Source organism: Aulonocara sp. 'chitande type north' Nkhata Bay, linkage group LG22, assembly GCF_057382095.1.
Source record: "Aulonocara sp. 'chitande type north' Nkhata Bay isolate Kocher_YH1m ecotype deep benthic linkage group LG22, A_spYH_male_GT1.1, whole genome shotgun sequence".
In the NCBI taxonomy this organism is placed as follows: Eukaryota; Metazoa; Chordata; class Actinopteri; order Cichliformes; family Cichlidae; genus Aulonocara; species Aulonocara sp. 'chitande type north' Nkhata Bay.
The window spans coordinates 9,124,886-9,142,866 of record NC_141364.1 but is presented as its reverse complement, the minus strand read 5'-3'; the positions used below and the strand labels follow the sequence as shown (position 1 = coordinate 9,142,866).

The 17,981-nt window shown below is 41.2% G+C and overlaps 1 protein-coding gene and 1 long non-coding RNA gene across 2 annotated transcripts; one reads left to right on the top strand and one right to left on the bottom strand.

Annotated features, from left to right (window-relative positions):
* The first annotated feature begins 412 nt into the window (after positions 1-412).
* On the top strand, positions 413-2,356 carry LOC147303478 (uncharacterized). The gene is made up of 2 exons (XM_086280715.1): positions 413-1,020; positions 1,477-2,356. Exons 1-2 carry the CDS (start codon positions 519-521, stop codon positions 1,989-1,991), a joined length of 1,017 nt encoding a protein of 338 aa, XP_086136841.1. The 5' UTR covers positions 413-518; the 3' UTR covers positions 1,992-2,356.
* A 2,969-nt stretch (positions 2,357-5,325) lies between these two features.
* LOC147303477 (uncharacterized) lies at positions 5,326-10,594 on the bottom strand. The gene is made up of 3 exons (XR_015126874.1): positions 10,210-10,594; positions 9,956-10,131; positions 5,326-9,399 (listed from the first exon to the last, which is right to left on the bottom strand). It is a non-coding gene; the product is annotated as an uncharacterized LOC147303477 (long non-coding RNA).
* Between the last annotated feature and the right edge of the window lie 7,387 nt (positions 10,595-17,981).

Below are 17,981 nucleotides of genomic sequence, written 5' to 3'. Positions count from 1 at the left end.
ACATGAGTTAGATTTATTTAGAGGAGAGATTAGTCATGTCTCTGTAAAAGAGGAACCGTCCTTGTTGTCTCGGCAAGAAAGAGGAACAATTCACTTTAAGACAAGAACGGAAAGTACCAGCCATGAAAATAGAAGATGATCTTCTGGGTTAAAAGTCATTGTGGTGTTGATCTGATCTATGTATAAAATGTATCTGTGACGCATGAAGGGGCGTCAGTAAATCAAACCCTGATGCTATAAAATATCTGTTCATGCTTTGATTAAGTTGAAGACTACTTGCTGTCTGCGTACAGAGTTGTCTTCCCACACGTGTGTATTCATTAAAAATCATTGTTTGACCAAGAGCTTCTGGACCAAGGGTGGTTTGTACTCTCCTTCCTCAATTGTGAACCTTAACAAGAGTGAACATCTACACCGATTCGGCATATGCGTTTGGAGCAGCGCATGTGGAGCTGCCTCAGTGGAAAAGAGCAGGATTCAGAACAGCAACCAATGCACCTATTTCCCACAAACATGAAATGGAGGAACTGGAAAAGGCCTTGGCTGACCCAGAGGAGGTGAGCATTATAAAATGCAAAGCTCACTCCCAAGGAACCAGCATGGTGGAAAAAGGAAACCAGAGAGCAGACGAAGCCGCAAAGGAGGCCGCAGGCTACAAAGGACGGAGACAAATGATACAGGTAACATCAGAAGAGGAGATACCTGTTGACCTGATTGAGGAAGTTAAACGGGCCCAGGAGGAGGCATCCCCAGAGGAAAAGGGGGTGTGGAAAAACAAAGGAGCCTGGCAGGATGGACATTTGTGGAGGGGGCCGGACGGGCGCCCCGTGCTGACAGCCAAAATGGCAGAACAGAAGGTGGATGAAGCCCACGGACTTGCCCACGTGGGGAGAGCCCAGATGGAAAGAAATTTGTGTCATTGGTGGCATCCTGAGCTGCGAGGAATGATAAGAGAGAAGGCCAGGATGTGCTTAATCTGTGGGGCACACAATCCTAAGCCAGCAGTAAAACCGGAAGTGGGTAAGTTTCGGCCCCCTGAGAGGCCGGGAGAGGAGATTGTTATTGATTTCACTGATATGATTGATTCCGGGCCTGGCGGTGTAAGATATTTGTTAGTGTGTGTTGACGCTCTGACCGGCTGGCCAGAGGCCTGGGCTACAAAAAAGGAGGATGCTAAGACTGTTATTAAGTGTTTAATCAATCATTACATTCCCCGTCATGGGTTCCCGAAAAGAATTAGATCAGATAATGGAACCCATTTTAAAAATCAAGATTTGGAAAAAGTAGAAAAAATGTTGGGCGTCCAGCATAAATTTGGAACGGTCTATCATCCTCAGTCTCAGGGGAAAGTAGAAAGAATGAACCTAAATTTGAAAAACAAATTGGCAAAAATCTGCGCGCAAACAGGGCTAAATTGGGTCGCAGCCCTGCCGGTTGCGTTGATGACCATAAGATGTTCTGTTAATCAATCCACAGGTTTTACACCATACGAGCTGCAAACCGGGAGACAGTTTCCGGCACCTTGGACGGTGGGCTCGGTTGAACGGGACAAAAAGGGGAACCGGTCCCATGCAGACTACTGGAACGAGCTAAAGGCGCTAGTGTCCAGTTTCACGAAACAGGCGGCTTGTAAAGGGCCCACAGGAGAAGGAGAGGTCCCGGACGCGAAAACAGTGTGGCTGAGAGTCATCAAACGAAAGTGGAAGGAGCCCCGCTGGACTGGTCCATATGAGGTATCGGCTCGGACGGCGACAGCGGTCCAACTGAAGGGGAAAGGCGACACCTGGTATCACTGGACGCAGTGCGCGGCCGCGCACGAGGGCTTGGTGGGGAAGGATCAATCTCCACCCAACACAGGTGAAATTGAGCGGCAGAATAAACCCTCACACCTGTGCAACGGGCCGACCGGTGGTCTACCCGGAAGGTCGAAGAAAGAAGAGCAGTCAAGGAGGAGATCGCCGCGCCAACGAAAAGGAGCGGTACCACACTGAACACCTAAAACAAGAGAGAGGCTCTGATAAAGGGCTTTGAACTTTTTACTACACCATAACATTCACATACCACCATGCCATCACAACAATTAGACACTGGTGATGAAAGAAGAGTTTCAAAAGCCATCACAATGTTCAAAATTATTATGAGTTTGATGTTAACTATGTTGCTAATCATGGCTATTTGTTTTTTGATTTGTTTGTTGCAGACCGACCCGGGAAACCAGTCTGAGCACGGAGGCCATGCCAGTCCGGCGTTGTTTGATACACCAAGTACATCACGCGTGGTCCATAGTGATTTAAGGTTGCGGGCAAGAGTGAAGCGCGAGGTCTCTGGTAAAAAGGATGAGTGTCTCAGCACATATGGTGGTTTAGAATTAGATTATGTTATTGGCGCCACAACTTCCTTTACGTTTGATCTGTGTGATGTTGTTAATTGCAGGGACCTCGGCAGTGCTTGGAGGGGATACAATGTGTGGGTCTGTTGGGATTATTCAGTGAGTACGCACTGCGAGAGGGGAAATCGTGGCTAATTGTGTAGCCTGCGCTTCGGCAAGGCCGCGTTTATTTATAGAGCCTGCACCTCTGCATCCAGAGGATCAGTGGGGCTATAATTGTATGTTGCAAATAACTAGAGGAGCTGTGAATACGGGGAACTGCACTGTGTTGTCCAGTCTATTTCCCCCTATTGGCAAGCTCACGCAAGTAGGGCCGTTTATGCCCCGGAAAGATAATTATACGTGCTTTAAGTTTACCACAGATAAAGTTAAATATCGGTTGGGGGAAATTGACCCCAGATTGGGAGGACCACCAACAATGTGAGTGATGCAGCCACCCTAATTGGGACTTGGGCTAGGAGCGGGCTGTATTACTATTGCGGGCACAGGACTCTATTGGTCAGAGTTCCTCTCGGGAGCGTGGGGACATGCGCGATGGTGAGACTAGGAGCGCCACTTATGCTAATCGGAAATAAGGTCAAATCAATTCCCTCACTTAATACGCGCACTTTGGCAGCCAGGCGCAAAAGACACATTTTGAGGAAGAGAGGAATACATGACATAAATGTTTATGACCCTAGAATGAATTCCCCCACCTGGATCGACTCCATTGGAGTGCCCAGGGGGGTTCCAAATGAATTTAAACTTGTTGACCAAATAGCAGCCGGGTTTGAAAATATTCCAATAATTTCTGCTTTCTTTCCAGTGACCCCAAACAAGAATGTAGATAGGATTAATTATGTTCACTATAATGTACTGAGGCTCTCTAACCTGACCAGAGACGGCATGGAGGGGTTGGCGGAGCAGGTGGGTCCGACCTCGTTAATGGGAGTGCAGAATAGAATGGCCCTTGACATGTTGTTAGCGGAAAAAGGGGGCGTGTGTTCTATGTTTGCTGACCAGTGTTGCACCTTTATTCCAAACAATACTGCTCCAGATGGGTCGGTAACCAAGGCTCTGGAGGGCCTAAAGAGCCTTTCTGAAACTATGCATGATCACTCCGGTGTTGGTAATCCGTTAGAAGGCTGGCTGACCTCAGTGTTCGGACGGTGGAAGGGGGTTATCGCTTCGGTCATGTTTTCTTTGTCTGTTGTGGTGGGTATTATGGTTATTTGTTGTTGTCTCATCCCTTGTGCCAGAAGAATGTTCAAAAGTATGTCTGTGAGGGCAGTGGACCCTGGAGTCATTACTCCAATGTCCATGATGCCAATGATGCATGTGGAACTGAATGTGTAGGCCAAGGAGGGACACAACTGTTTGTGATCTCTGGATTCTCCAGAGGTCAACAGAGGGAATTGTAGAATAAGGAGGGGATGTTTTTCTCATTATCATTTAATATTTTAATATGGCATTATTAGTTCATTAGAAGTATATAACCAGCTTTGCATTAAGCATAAATTGAAGTTTTTGACCTTACATTATTCTTTGCATTACAGTGATGGTGATAACTTTAGTTTGATCTTTTCTTACAGGTACCAGAATAATAACATGATTTTCCATTGCAGATGTAACCATGATCATTCCATACACATTGCAGTTTGTTGCTTATTCTAGAGTTGTGCTCAAGGTAATTAAAGGTTAAAAGCTACAGCCAGCGCGAGTCTGGCTGATCTATGGAGGGCAAAGGCTTTGAGCTTGGAAGGCCGCACGCGCTTACACAGCACTTATAAGATGTTATTCTTGGTGATTTTGTGCTTAGTCATGTTTTAATATGTTTTAAGTAGAAGTAGCTGATCCAGCAATATTCATTTAATATTATATACTTGATTTAGAGCAATACACACTGATGGTCTTAACAAATGAAAGAGTCCTTGTAGCTGCCATGTTGTGTCTTAGCAGGGTACAGACGGTTCCAGGAGACGGGGGCAGTCAGCGTCTGCCCTCGGGAAGGAGACAATGTTATTCTTTGTGTTAAATAAAATTGTCAACATTGATTGTATTACACCTGTCACTACGCATGAGGGGGCGTTCTAATACCCTGATTTCATAAAACTATGGTGATGTGTTTTTTGAGATGAGATCTGAGACTGTCTGCATACAGTGTCCATCTCCCACGTGTGTGATCATTAAATCATCGTTTGACTCAACCCGACCGGACCAGTGTTGTTATTGTGGGTTTTTCCTCTGGTGTCCATCCCCAATATTTTGAACCTTAACAATACCCACATATGGCATCCCAGCTTTGATACGATCAGACAACGGCACTCATTTTGTAAATGATGTCATCACTAAGGTCTCTGAAGCACTCGGTTTCAGCATAAAACACCATTGTGCATATCACCCACAAAGTGCAGGCCTTGTAGAGAGAACTAACGGCACTATAAAACAAAGGCTCAGGAAATGCATGGCAGAAACAGGAAGGCCGTGGCCTGAATGTTTGGGTTTAGTGAAAATGTGGATGCGCTTAACGCAGGGCTCCCAGAAACTAACTCCATTTGAAATCATTCATGGTAGGCCATTCCCACTCCCCATCACCAGTGAACCAATAGGCAAATCAATCAGAGAAACCACATTAGCAGAATGGATGTCTAAGTTGTTGGAAAACAAAGAGATCATTGTACATAATCAACAACCTGATGATGTCTCTCTAGTGTCTTGCAGACTACAGCCCGGTGACTGGGTTCTGATCAAGGTGCTCCAAAGGAAAAACTGGAGCTCACCAAGGTGGGAGGGACCATACCAAGTTCTTCTCACTACACCCACCGCTTGCAAAATAGCGGAACGACCATCTTGGATCCATCAGAGCCACTGCAGGAGAGTAAGTGAAGCCATCTAAACTCAGCCGACACAGACTCGCCCAATTGTTGTGATCCTGCTCGGTGGAGGGATCAGCCTTTCTGGCCGAGAGTTCTACTCACAACAGGAGGGTGTGTTCTGTTGTCATGAGGTGTTGGCTGCTTATCACTGCAGCGGGCTTGACCCTGGCCGGGCTCCTCATCTTTGTGTCCGTGAGGGACAACAAGTCACGTCATCTGAAGGAAAGGCAGACACTATATGACAAAGGAAAGCACACCAAGTTTCCCCATGGCTACGCCACTAATTTCTGGTGGCAGTTTATGAACACTACAGCTCACTTGAATAATAAAACTGACTGCTATGTATGTGCCCATATGCCCCTATCCTCGCAGACGTCTGGCTTATGGCCATACAGCATACCAGAAGATCGCAGTTGGTGCCTGCTGGGCCTGGCAACGCATCCAGGCTACGGTACTCTTTGGTCCAAGGCCAACTACAGCATCCCAGCAAACGCAACCTGGAGGTCATCGTCACTCACGAATGTGAACTGTTCTGGACAGACCAACTTACTGACCTGGCCCCAAGTCTCAGACCCACTGCCTGATGTCATTCTACTAAACAAACTGAGCGCAGCGCAACTGCCAGTATGTGTGATGAACAATGGATCGCGGGCAGTGGGGGAGCTGCCTACTCACCTATGTAAATACATATACACTTTCTGCCCACCGAGGAACGAGAGGGAGTGTATGGCCTGTTCAACCAACACAACCTGTGCCAGAAACACGACGCTAATGAGCATCAACTGTTGCTCTAACTACAGTTACCGAATGCCACTAAAAACAAAGACTCAATACCAGACAGGATGTGCACGGACGGCACCAAGGGAGGAGGAGTGAAATTCTTACAGAGCTTGATCCCCGGCATTGGAGTTGCCGAGGTGCGGGATCATGTGGAGATCAACCGATATGCTCTGCTACGACACATCAACTTGACTAAGACCCTGGGAACGGCCTTAGCAGGAGAACAGAAGGCCATCAGAACGATGGTGCTGCAGAACAGACTGACTCTAGACCTGCTAACAGCATCACAAGGAGGAGTTTGCAAGCTGATCGGGGAGACATGTTGCACTTTTATCCCTGATGGATACGAAGCTGGAGGAGACATTTATGAAGCTCTGCAGAATTTGACCGTTCTGCAGAAATATGTCACTGACCACACATCTGGAGCAGCTATACCACAAGGCTGGCTGGACTGGTTATTTGGCGGCTCGTGGTTGGCTGCTGCAGCAAAGCCGTTTGTCTTTCTAGGTTTCATCATGGTGGCACTGCTCATATTAGTGTTGTGTGTGGTGTCATGTTTAAGAGTAATGATTTCAAAGATGATAACAACTACAATGACTGCTTATGTTGCCGTGCCTCAAGAAGAACAGCATCCCGTTGCCATGCTGTTAGAGGAGAACCTGTAATAGCTGCTAATAAATGACGTGGTGATTAAAAATGACTTGTCAAGTGATCATGCACTGATTAACACATTAGTAGTTTATGCAGGTACAACATAAGGTTTATATTCTTTTTCTTTTTATTCTTTTATTTGTTGTAGTTTTAGTTTTATTATTTCTCTTTAATATTACTTTTATTCTTTCTTTTATTATATTTTACCACATGATTTACACTTCTACTATGCTGACATTTGAAGAATTAAAAATTGCTACAGATACTTCATATTGCAGACAATTGTTGTACACATTTAAAATAAGTTAAAACAGGAGGGAATATGTTAGAGGAAAAATGATTCTATGTTTCTTTACCTTCTTTTAAATGTGCAAAGATACCCTTTGTCTGTGTTTAGATTAGTTTAGAAGTGTCTTTTAGACTTTCCCAGCAAAGACATATTGTTTCTGGGACATACTGTTTTAGATTGTTTTATCTTTCCTAGCTCTCTGCTGACGAGACTAGCACCATATATGGAGTTGTTTTATTTTATCTGTTTATTATTTTCTTATCCTGTTCTCACTGTCTCTGTGCTCTGTGCCTATAAAAATTGCCAAGCCACTGTGCATGGTGTGAGTTGTTCTTCGCAGCTCACCCGTGTACACGTTTGCAAAGAAAGTAACTTTGTCTCATTGTGTCTTTATTCCTCCTGGGTTTTTTGCAGAGTTTTCTCCCAACAATATGTATAGTGCATTTCTTATGTACATTAAGGACCTGGGAGCAGAATTGCTGATGAACTAATTTGAACTGGTCCTGTCTTCCTGGCTCCTTGACTCTAATTATGTCGCACACTGGTTCGCTATCTCTTGCACAAAATCATCACCTAAACACGGCACAAATCCCGCCAATTATTCAATTCCTTTTATAAACCACTGAATCAGGTACTGACGCAGTGACGTGTCGAATGAAGCCTCGTCATGTCCAAATTGTTCCTGCAGTGTTTCCCAGCTGTCTCTGCTGCCCTAATCTTCTCCTTGTGCACATATTTTTAGTGATATTCAGCACTGAAAAACAGTCACCATTCACAACCTGTCTACGTTTTCATATTATTCCATTTGTGGGTGTATTACTGACATTATTTAGCCATAAAGTCATCACAACCTCTGTAAGATTAAAGTCAACTTTTCAATGCCGTACAGTTTAAAGTAAAGCCTTTCAAAGCAAGTGGAGCCGCATTAAGTACTAACTTAATGCGGTTGTCAGGGTCACGGTTATGGACAACAGCAAGTTGTTCATTACCGCCACCAACTGGCAAGGAGTGTGGACCTGAATGTCACTTAAGGATTAGAGCCTATAGCCTGATAACTTTTACTTCTTGAGTTATTTCTAAGTAAATCAGTTAAATCTAGTTCAGTTTAATTATATTTAGGTTTTGAATCAGTTGAATCAGAAACAGCAAATAAGATGCATTGCGTTTGACATGTGATGTGCATTCTATATTAGTGACCATCGCAAAAGTTTTTCTATCTCGGGAGTGAGTTCATGTGAGAAAATGGCTCAAGGCTATTGTGTGTTTATTTCTCCGCAATTATCCTTGGTGCAGTCTGGCTATTCACGTTAGAAATTCCTGCGCATTTTCAATCTCTCCTTCATTTTCTGTTTTAGTAGATTTTTTTTATTTCTGTTTTACTAAAGCTGACCATTGGCCTGGTCTACTAGATATCTAGAGCACTTCGCTCTCAGACTGCAGGTTTACTTGTTGTCACTGTAAAATCTGATTAGTTCCCAGAACTAAAAAAAACTAAGGAAACTCGTTGCCTCAAAAAAATTGAGTAAAGCTTAGCTAAAAATGACTAAATTAGGACAACTTATTTATTTTGAGTACTCTGTACAAGTTCATTTGTTCCCAGAACTCAAAAAAATTGGATCAAGTTTACTTAAGATGACCAAGTTAGGGCAACTTATTCATTTTGAGTACAGCGTACAACCTCATTAGTTCCTAGAACTCAAAAAAACTAAGGAAACTCGTTGCCTCAAAAAACTAAGTAAAGCTTACTTAAGATGACTGTTAGGAACTCTTATACATTGCAAGTCTGCAGTATTAAGAATAACTTGATATTTCTGACTGTACAATACTAATTGTTTACCTACGGACAAACATTTCAAGTTCAACTAAATTAAAATCAATTTGTGGTACCATGAATATGATTAAAAATAATTAACAACACTTTTTGTAATGATGTTAAAATCAGCCCAACTTTTATTTTCAAATGCAAAAAAGTATAACAGCCAACATACTGGACACTGTTCTCTTGAACAACAAACAATTATATTGCCTTCACTGTTATAATCTTACAATGAAACAAAGTCGCAGATGTAATTAAGTTTAGGCCTACCTCAAGTTTGTTTTGTACTTACATTACTTATATGATCAAAATAAAATATATTTGTTGTTCTGTCACAAATGCAGTCTCTGATTTAAACAACACATTTGTTTTTCATTCCAACACATGAGCTGGAATGTTGTATTATTTTAAGGATGGCTTGTTTCCAGTCCAGGCATTAGTGCCTGAATGACTGTCATGGATCGAAGTGATCCAAATGTAAGTGCAGAAGAAAGTCTTTAACTTCCCTTAAGCACAGTGGCAGTGGATGTGGGTTGGAGATGGAATGAGCTTGAACCTGCAGGCGACCATCTTCACTGACCACACCATCTGTGACGGAGGACTCATCTCTCCTGTTGTCCTGCAAGCAAACAATCATATTTTTTTGGAACATGAACTTAATTGCTTTCTTAAAACATTTTTTTCTGCATTTGGTATAGAACAGACTCCAATTTAGACAATCTCAGGCCCCCTCCCCAACGGAGAGGTGACATTCAATGTCCCAATTGTCAGTCTGGATTAGGGATGGGTATTGATAAGATTTTCACGATTCCGATTCCATTTTCGATTCTGTTTAACAATTCGATTCTTTATCGATTCTCTTATCGATTCTTTTTAAAAAAGGAGAACACTAAGGTCGATTAGCTTAGAACTTTGTTTTATATCTTCTCTTTGAACAAGATAGAAATTTAGGAGTAACATGGCCTTACAAACCCAGCAGTGAGATCTTAAGACATCCAGCCTACGGCTCTTCAATGGGGTGTCACAGGGTCCCCAGGAAAAAAAAATTGTAAATGTAAAATAATAAAATAAATATTCTTCTGTAGCAATAACAAAGTATAACATAAATTATTCAGTAGCAATTACACAAGAATATCCAGTAATGTCCCTGCCTGCAATTAAACACATTCACTTACTGAAAATCGGGGCATCTGCTGTGGCAAATGGGTTCAAGCCTTTTACCATAAACGTAGTCACTGCTCGGTGACATTCGTCTATCCTGGCCTGAAAGGAGACGCTACCGGTAGACTGCAGTGAGAACTGCCAGCATCTGAGCCAGCCAGACTCTGTCTGTCTCTCTCATCATGGTCACCTAAATGCACAGTAATGGCAGGTTTTGTAATAAGGCAGATCGCGCAAACATAATATGCACTGTTAGTTGATTATTTACCTGCCGCATTAACGGGAGAGGACGTGCAAACGTTACCGCTGCTGCTGGGTTGAGATTCATGAGTCCGGAGCGGAATTAAAAACACGACATTCATTTAAGGTCATCGTGTGTTTTGTGAGCAAATGCTTTTGCATATTCATAGTGTTTCCTCCCTTAAATGATATATCTACTTTGCAAGTATTGCAAGATGCCCTGTTGTCATCCGTTCTCGTAAAGTATAATCAAACTTTTGAGCGTTTGAGCCGCTTAGGTACCATGTTTCCTGCCAGGTAAATGACGCTCCGCAACGTGGTGACGTCATTCGGGGCAACTGGAATCGATAAGGGAATCGTTTGCAAAAATGGCAAACAATTCCAGCCAGCAGGCCACAGCCAGGCTCCACCATCAGCCAGTAGGCCACAGCCAGGCTCCACCATCAGCCAGCAGGCCACAGCCAGCAGACCCAGCCAGGCTCCACCATCAGCCAGCAGGCCACAGCCAGGCTCCACCATCAGCCAGCAGGCCTAGCCAGGCGCCATCATCAGAAATTCCGCTTCCGGGTCCCTCGTGGTGGCCGCCTCGTGCTCTCGCTTCAGTATGCCACCCAAGAAAGGCCCAACACCAGAGGAGGTTGAGGACATTAAAACCTCCCTCGGAGCGCTGTGCGGAGACGTGGCCGCAGTCAGGGCACAGCAGGAGCTGCTTCTGGGGCTTCTGGAGGAGGTAAAACAGCTACGCCTCCAAAATGCCGAGAAGGACAGATGGATCATGGATCTCGAGCGGCGGGTGGATGAGCTGGAGCAGTACACCCGTACGAACGACGTGGTCATCAGCGGTATTAAAATCAAGCCGCGCTCGTACGAGCGCGCGGTGGCCGGGAACGTCGGGGAGCCCAGCGACGAGGAGACCCGCTCGGTAGAGCAACAGGTGGCGTCCTTCCTCCAAAGCAAGGGGATAGAGATGGACCTGGAGCACATAGAAGCATGTCACTCACTGCCCAGGAGGAGTGACAGACTGCTGGCCATCATTATGAGATTTGTCAATCGGAAGAACAAGGTCGCACTGCTGAAACAAGGACGCAAACTGAAAGGCACGGACGTTTTCATTAATGAGCATCTGACACGAAAAAACGCAGACATCGCGAGGAAGGCAAGGCAACTGAAGAAGAACGGTAAAATACAACATACATGGGTAACAAACTGTAAGATTTTCATTAAGCTAAACGGGACACCAGAAGAGGCAAAAGTACTGATAGTGAGGAACATGGAGGATCTGGACAAGTATAACTGACACCAATGTATCAATTACACCAGGAAATGACATGGACACGTTGAAATTAGTTCTTCAACAGAAAGTAATTGATCTAGATTGTGAATATAAGGAGCATAATATAATAGATCCAGAAATAGATTCTGAAAGTAACTTTCTCTCTTCTTTTGTTAAAAATTGTAATTATTTCACTCAGGAACAATATGAAAAAGAAATTAACCTAGACGGGAAGCTCTCATTAATTCACTTTAACAGCAGAAGTATGTACTCTAATTTTGATTTCATTAAGGACTATTTGCAACAATTTTCTCGCCCCTTTAGTGTTATAGCCATCACTGAAACTTGGTTCAATGTCGATAAAGGAATAGATTTTTGTTTGAATGGATATGATTTAAAATACATGAATAGATTAAATAAGGCGGGCGGCGGGGTTGCTATATATGTTCATAACTCTATAAAATATAATGTTGTAACAACTATGTCTATGGCTATTGATGGAATTTTGGAATGTTTGACTATTGAGATTATGAATGAAAAAAAGAGAAATGTTATAATAAGTTGCATATATCGGACACCCAGTTCAAGTATTGACACTTTTAATGAATGGATAGAAAAAACGTTTGCTTCGGTGAACCAAAAATTACTATTTATCTGTGGTGATTTTAACATTGATTTGCTAAATCCAACAAGGTTAAAAGCCATTGATGACTTTACTGACACAATGTACAGCTTATCACTATATCCAACAATAACAAAGCCAAGCAGAATAACATCACATAGCGCCACTATTATTGACAATATTTTTACTAATGTCATGGATTTCCAAATTAATAGTGGCCTGCTTGTCTGTGATATAACTGACCACTTACCAGTTTTTACTTTGTGTGACTGTGATTTAAAAAAAATAGATACCAAGATCATGATAGCAAAGCGAACAATAAATGAAGAAGCAATTCATGCCTTCAATTTCGATTTAGCACAACAAGATTGGAGTTCGGTGTATGAAGAGTCAGATGTGGACAAGGCTTATGATAATTTTCTAGATATTTTTACTATGTGGTACAATAAACATTGTCCTGTAAACGAACACATGACAAAGAAAAAAAAGATAAAAAGTCCTTGGCTCACAAAAGGAATTATTAATGCTTGCAAAAAGAAAAACAATCTGTATAAACAGTTTATCAAAGTAAAAACAAAAGAAGTGGAACAAAGATATAAAGCATATAGAAATAAATTGACTGATATTATAAGAATGAGCAAACAACTTTATTATAGAAGAAGATTATATGAAAATAAAAACAATATAAAAGGAACTTGGGATGTGTTAAACAACTTAATTAAACAAGGATCTTCTGGAACATCATATCCTGAATATTTTACTGATGCAAATGGTGAAAATCACAACATGAGTAATATTGTCGATGGGTTCAATAAATTCTTCATAAATGTTGGCCCTGAACTAGCAGCGGACATCCCGTGTCATAAAAATGAAAATATCAGTAATATAAAATCAAATCCCTTTTCACTGTTCTTCTCAGCTACAAATGAGCAAGAAGTAATAAATATCACATTAAAATGTAAAAGTAAGTCTTCAATGGATTATCATGACATAAATATGTCTGTAGTTAAACAGGTTATTCTGAATATTGCTAGTCCCTTAACATATATCTGTAATTTATCATTTCAGTCCGGTTGTTTTCCAAAAAAAATGAAAATTGCGAAAGTAATACCACTATATAAAAGTAATGACAAACACAGTTTTACCAATTATAGGCCTATTTCTCTACTGCCTCAATTCTCAAAAATTCTAGAAAAACTTTTTAATTCAAGATTAGAAAAATTCCTTGAAAAACATCAAATAATAAATGTTGGTCAGTATGGTTTCAGAACGCAAAGAACCACTTCAATGGCGATAATTGAGGCAGTAGAAGAAATTACTGATACACTGGATAAAAATAAATATGCAGTTGGTATTTTTGTTGACCTCAAAAAGGCCTTCGACACAATCAATCACTCAATTTTACTGGATAAATTGGAAAGATATGGTATTCGAGGGAAAGCTGGTAACTGGTTAAAAAGTTACCTAACAGGTCGGGAACAATATGTTAGCATAGGGCATTACCATTCAGAGAAACTTGGTATTACATGTGGTGTTCCCCAAGGGTCAGTGTTGGGACCAAAACTTTTCAATGTATACATAAATGATATTTTTGATGTTTCTCAAGTACTTAAACTCATACTGTTCGCAGATGACACCAACATATTTTTCAGTAGCGATGATTATACTGATCTTGTAATGACTGTAAACAGGGAGCTAAAATTAATAAAAAAATGGATGGACATAAATAAATTATCATTAAATATAAATAAAACTAAAGCAATGTTTTTTGGTAATTTAAAATATAATATAGAATTACCAATTATCATTGAAGGTGTACCAATTGATAATGTGAGTGAAAACAAATTTTTGGGAGTTATAATTGATAACAAAATTTCATGGAAACCCCACGTCAGACACATAAAAACCAAAATTTCTAGAAGCCTCGCAGTTTTGAACAAAGTGAAACAATTCCTTGATAAAGATGCACTTCGTACTCTGTACTGTACCCTGGTTCTTCCATATCTTACATATTGTGTGGAAGTGTGGGGAAATACATATAAAAATACAACTAATCCATTAGTCACAGTACAGAAACGAGCACTGCGTATTATTCACAAGGCTGGTTATCTAGATCATACTCACAAATTCTTTCTTCAGGCAAAGTTACTTAAATTCCAGGATCTGGTTAATTACAATACATCCATAATTTTGTATAAAGCTTTTACTAAACTTTTACCGGCAAATTTACAAACTAGATTTGAAATTCGAGAAAAGGTTTATAATGTGAGAGGCTTTGGAGAATTCAAATTACCCAGAACTCGAACAACCCGTAAAGGCTTTTGTGTGTCTGTATGTGGTGTGAAAATCTGGAACAGTCTGAGTTTACAATTGAAACAATGCAAAAATATTCATAGATTTAAATTTCTCTACAAACAGTTGGTCTGGTCACAGTATACTCAATGATGGGTTTTAGTGTGCTCTGTAATGTCTGTCCTCTTACCATTGCTGGTATGGATTCCAAAATAAAAAAAATAAAATAAAGTGTGCGTATGTATGTACATATATGTACTTGTGTGTGTAGATATATATGTATGTATATGTATGTGTGTTTGTTACTTGTAGTTATTACTGCCTGTTACCTGTGGTAATGCAATTTATAATTTATATATTCTGTATTCAGTTATGAAGGCTCTAATTGTTGGTTGCGAGCTGCCGCTTAGATGCTTGTATCTTCCCGGGGCTGTTGATGGGTCTGTATGCAATGATGGGCGTAGCTGCGGGAAGTTTATTATTATTTTTTGTTGATGAGTGAGTATAGGGGTTTTCTTCGTCCCACTCCTTTTTCAGGCAAGTTTTGTTTTTTGTTTTGTGTATTTTATGTTCAATATAGGTATTTGTTGTGCCTGAAAATGAATAAATAAATGAAATGAATGAAATGAAATGAAATGAAGGAATTGAAACAGTGGGAACCGGTTCTTGTTAAGAACCGGTTTTCGATACCCATCCCTAGTCTGGATAGCCCTGACCACCACCTAACATATAATAATGTCATGAAAGCATCATTTTAAAAAGGGCTATGCAAACATGGCCAATAACTTTCATTCTAATGATGTGCAAAATGATTTGGGCACAAAACAAATTTTGCTGTTAGAAAACTTGCAGACTTCACTAAATACAGTGTAGACCCTCTAAATTAAGTTTGGGGGATGTGATCTTTCAAGAAATGCAGACCAAACTGTTGTTGTTTGTGTACTTACACAGCATGTCTTGTAGAATTAACTGGAGTCAACAGCAACAGCATAGTGCAGTCATATCTCAAATCTAATAACAGAAGACAGGAAAAGATCAGTGAAGAAACAACTTCCCCAAACCAAAGCACAAATAAAACAATAAGTGAAACAGGCTGATCTAAAGTATGATTAAGTTCAGCCTGATTAATATAAATGTCACTGAAAATTGCTAATATATTGGAAAACCATAATACTTACCACTGAGTTGATGTCTTTCTGTCCAATAGCAGGAGTGCTGGTCCTGAGCCTCAAAGACAGTAAGAAGCAAGCAGAGGGAGAAAAAACAGAAAAAAATGAAACTGATTTGATCCTTAATGGCTGTGCAATCATTGTAACATATAGTTTGCTTATGTTGTTAAATAAAGTCTAGATTTGACATTAGATATAGATGCCACAGATGTTCAAAAGCTGCCACAAAGCATGAAAAAATGGACGTCTCCGGAAATGTCGGAGCATTTTTGCAAATATGTGACATGCCATGATGGCACCGGTTCTGACATAAACGGTAGTAACCAGACCGAAAATCAGCGCACATTTCGGTGCTTTATTTCGGTGCTTTTTTTTCCTGAGATTTCATACACTTTGGATTCTAGCCAATCATTTTACCTTTCCGAGGATAGTAGGCGGGCCCAGGTACGTACGTTCTTTTAGAGCAGAGCTACAGATTAAAAATGCCCAAGGCGAAGCGGTCAAAGTCTGGCTGTACTTCACAGCAAAAGATGCAAACTCAGCAGCCTGCAACAAGTGCTTTAAGGTGATACTGTGCAAAGGAGGTAACTTCTCAAATCTGAGGAAACACCTGGCGACATATAGCATTTTGTTAAAAGCCGAGAAATGCGCCGTATTTTACAGCTTGCTGCGAGACCTCACACCGAGCACATCTACTGCGGGTGGGTTGCCTGTTATCAGACCCGGAGTTAGCAGCATCTCCCCAAAAACCCAGAGAGTAGAGTCCTGCCAGTGTAGCAGAAATGATGACGGATGATGATGGCAGCAGCAGCCATTCTTCTCTGCGTGAGTAGCTTAATGTTGTTCGTGTGTAAGCTAACCACGTTATTAAATTAATGCATGTAAGGTGAACTAGCAAACACTGTCGTAGTTACATGCGGCTGTCTTCTTGTTTGATGGCAGATACTCCCTTCACCCTGGCCAAAAGGTTAAAATGACCAAAGAAAAAGTGGAAAACAGCTAAACGTGAGAGGTTTTTGGACAAAGTTTGTGTTTTTTCCATTGATTAAGCACTGCTTCCAGCCAAGAGTGATACCATAAATCCCCTATAGCTGCAGAAAAGGCTAACATTGTTATCTTTTTACAAAAAACAGCTGAACATGAGAGGTTTTTGGACCAATTTTGTGTTCTCCATATTGACCGGCCCTTGGTACTTGGTACTGGTATCGGATAAAACCTAAATGATACCCATCCCTACAAATGCGATCCTCCTTTTCCCCAGACTACCCTTTCTGGGTCACAAAATAACCTTTTAAGATATATATTTAAGAATATCTACTTAATTCATCAAAATATCACATATTTGCAAAAGTGCTCCCACATTTTCGGAGAGCTCTGTTATCCACCAGCGCGATAGCTGACCGGGAGGTCAAGGCTTCTGCGAGCACAGGTAACTGCTGGCGTATCGTTTTCAACCCCCCTGCGGACTTTTGCTACTCAGGTTAAACATGATGCATATAGTTAGATATATATATAGTAAGATTTGGGGAAACCTGCAGTCAGCTGAGACTGAAGAAGTCACTTGGATGAGTGACGAAACGTTTCTCCCACAAAACGCTACGTCCAGATGAACAGAATCAACTTTTGGAGATATAGTTAGTTAGTTAGGGCTATGGATTGAAAATACACCCCACCCCCAGCGGCTGCACCTCCCGAAGAATTTTGTCTGGGCTCACTTTTTTTATTTAAAAAAAAATCAACAGAAAATTTCACAAACAACACATTTGTACCTTTCAATTGTGTCTGTTTGTGCGTCATGCAAATAAACCTTTGAAATGAATGAAATGACACTAATATTTCACTAGTGTTGTAACATCACATGTCGTTAGTGTAGTCTGCCTGTGTCTTTTCTCTGCGAACAAACATTTTAGAGTTGGTTGTTATATACAGTCTGTATAAGTGTGGTTAATCTAACGAACATTTGTAAGGAGATGGCAGTTACTGTGAATGTACAGCAGGTGATCAGTAATAAACAGTCAGATAATGACTCTGACAATCTCATTCAATCTTGCAGACTGAATGCACCTTCTGTGGAAAGTGGTACCACACAGTGTGTGTGGACTTCCCCTGTGCAGAAGGCGACTACAAATGTTGTGGGTGCTAAATAAACAGAAAAAAGTGATCCCTGTTGTCTTTGCTTACTGATTGTTTTTAGTGTTGACAATCCACATTGCTGGGATTGCATCTTTCAACATATTTGTGGGTAGATTTGGATGTACCAGGGGTAAGTGTAGCCACTCAGCCTCTACTCAATGTCATCATAGCAGCAGGTGCAGATGTGTCACAAGTTAATCTAGTAGTGGGCTATGGTACTTGGCCACAGGTGGCAGCAGTGGACTGACCTCCATTGGAGACTGCTCCAGCTGCTGTGTGATAGTGGATCTGCTACAAATTGAAGATCATAT

Coding starts and splice junctions, on each gene's coding strand:
- LOC147303478 (XM_086280715.1), top strand. CDS start 519: ATGGAGGAACTGGAAAAGGCCTTGGCTGACCCAGAGGAGGTGAGCATT. Junction 1,021..1,476: donor AGCAGTAAAACCGGAAGTGG/GTAAGTTTCGGC, acceptor ATCAATCCACAG/GTTTTACACCATACGAGCTG.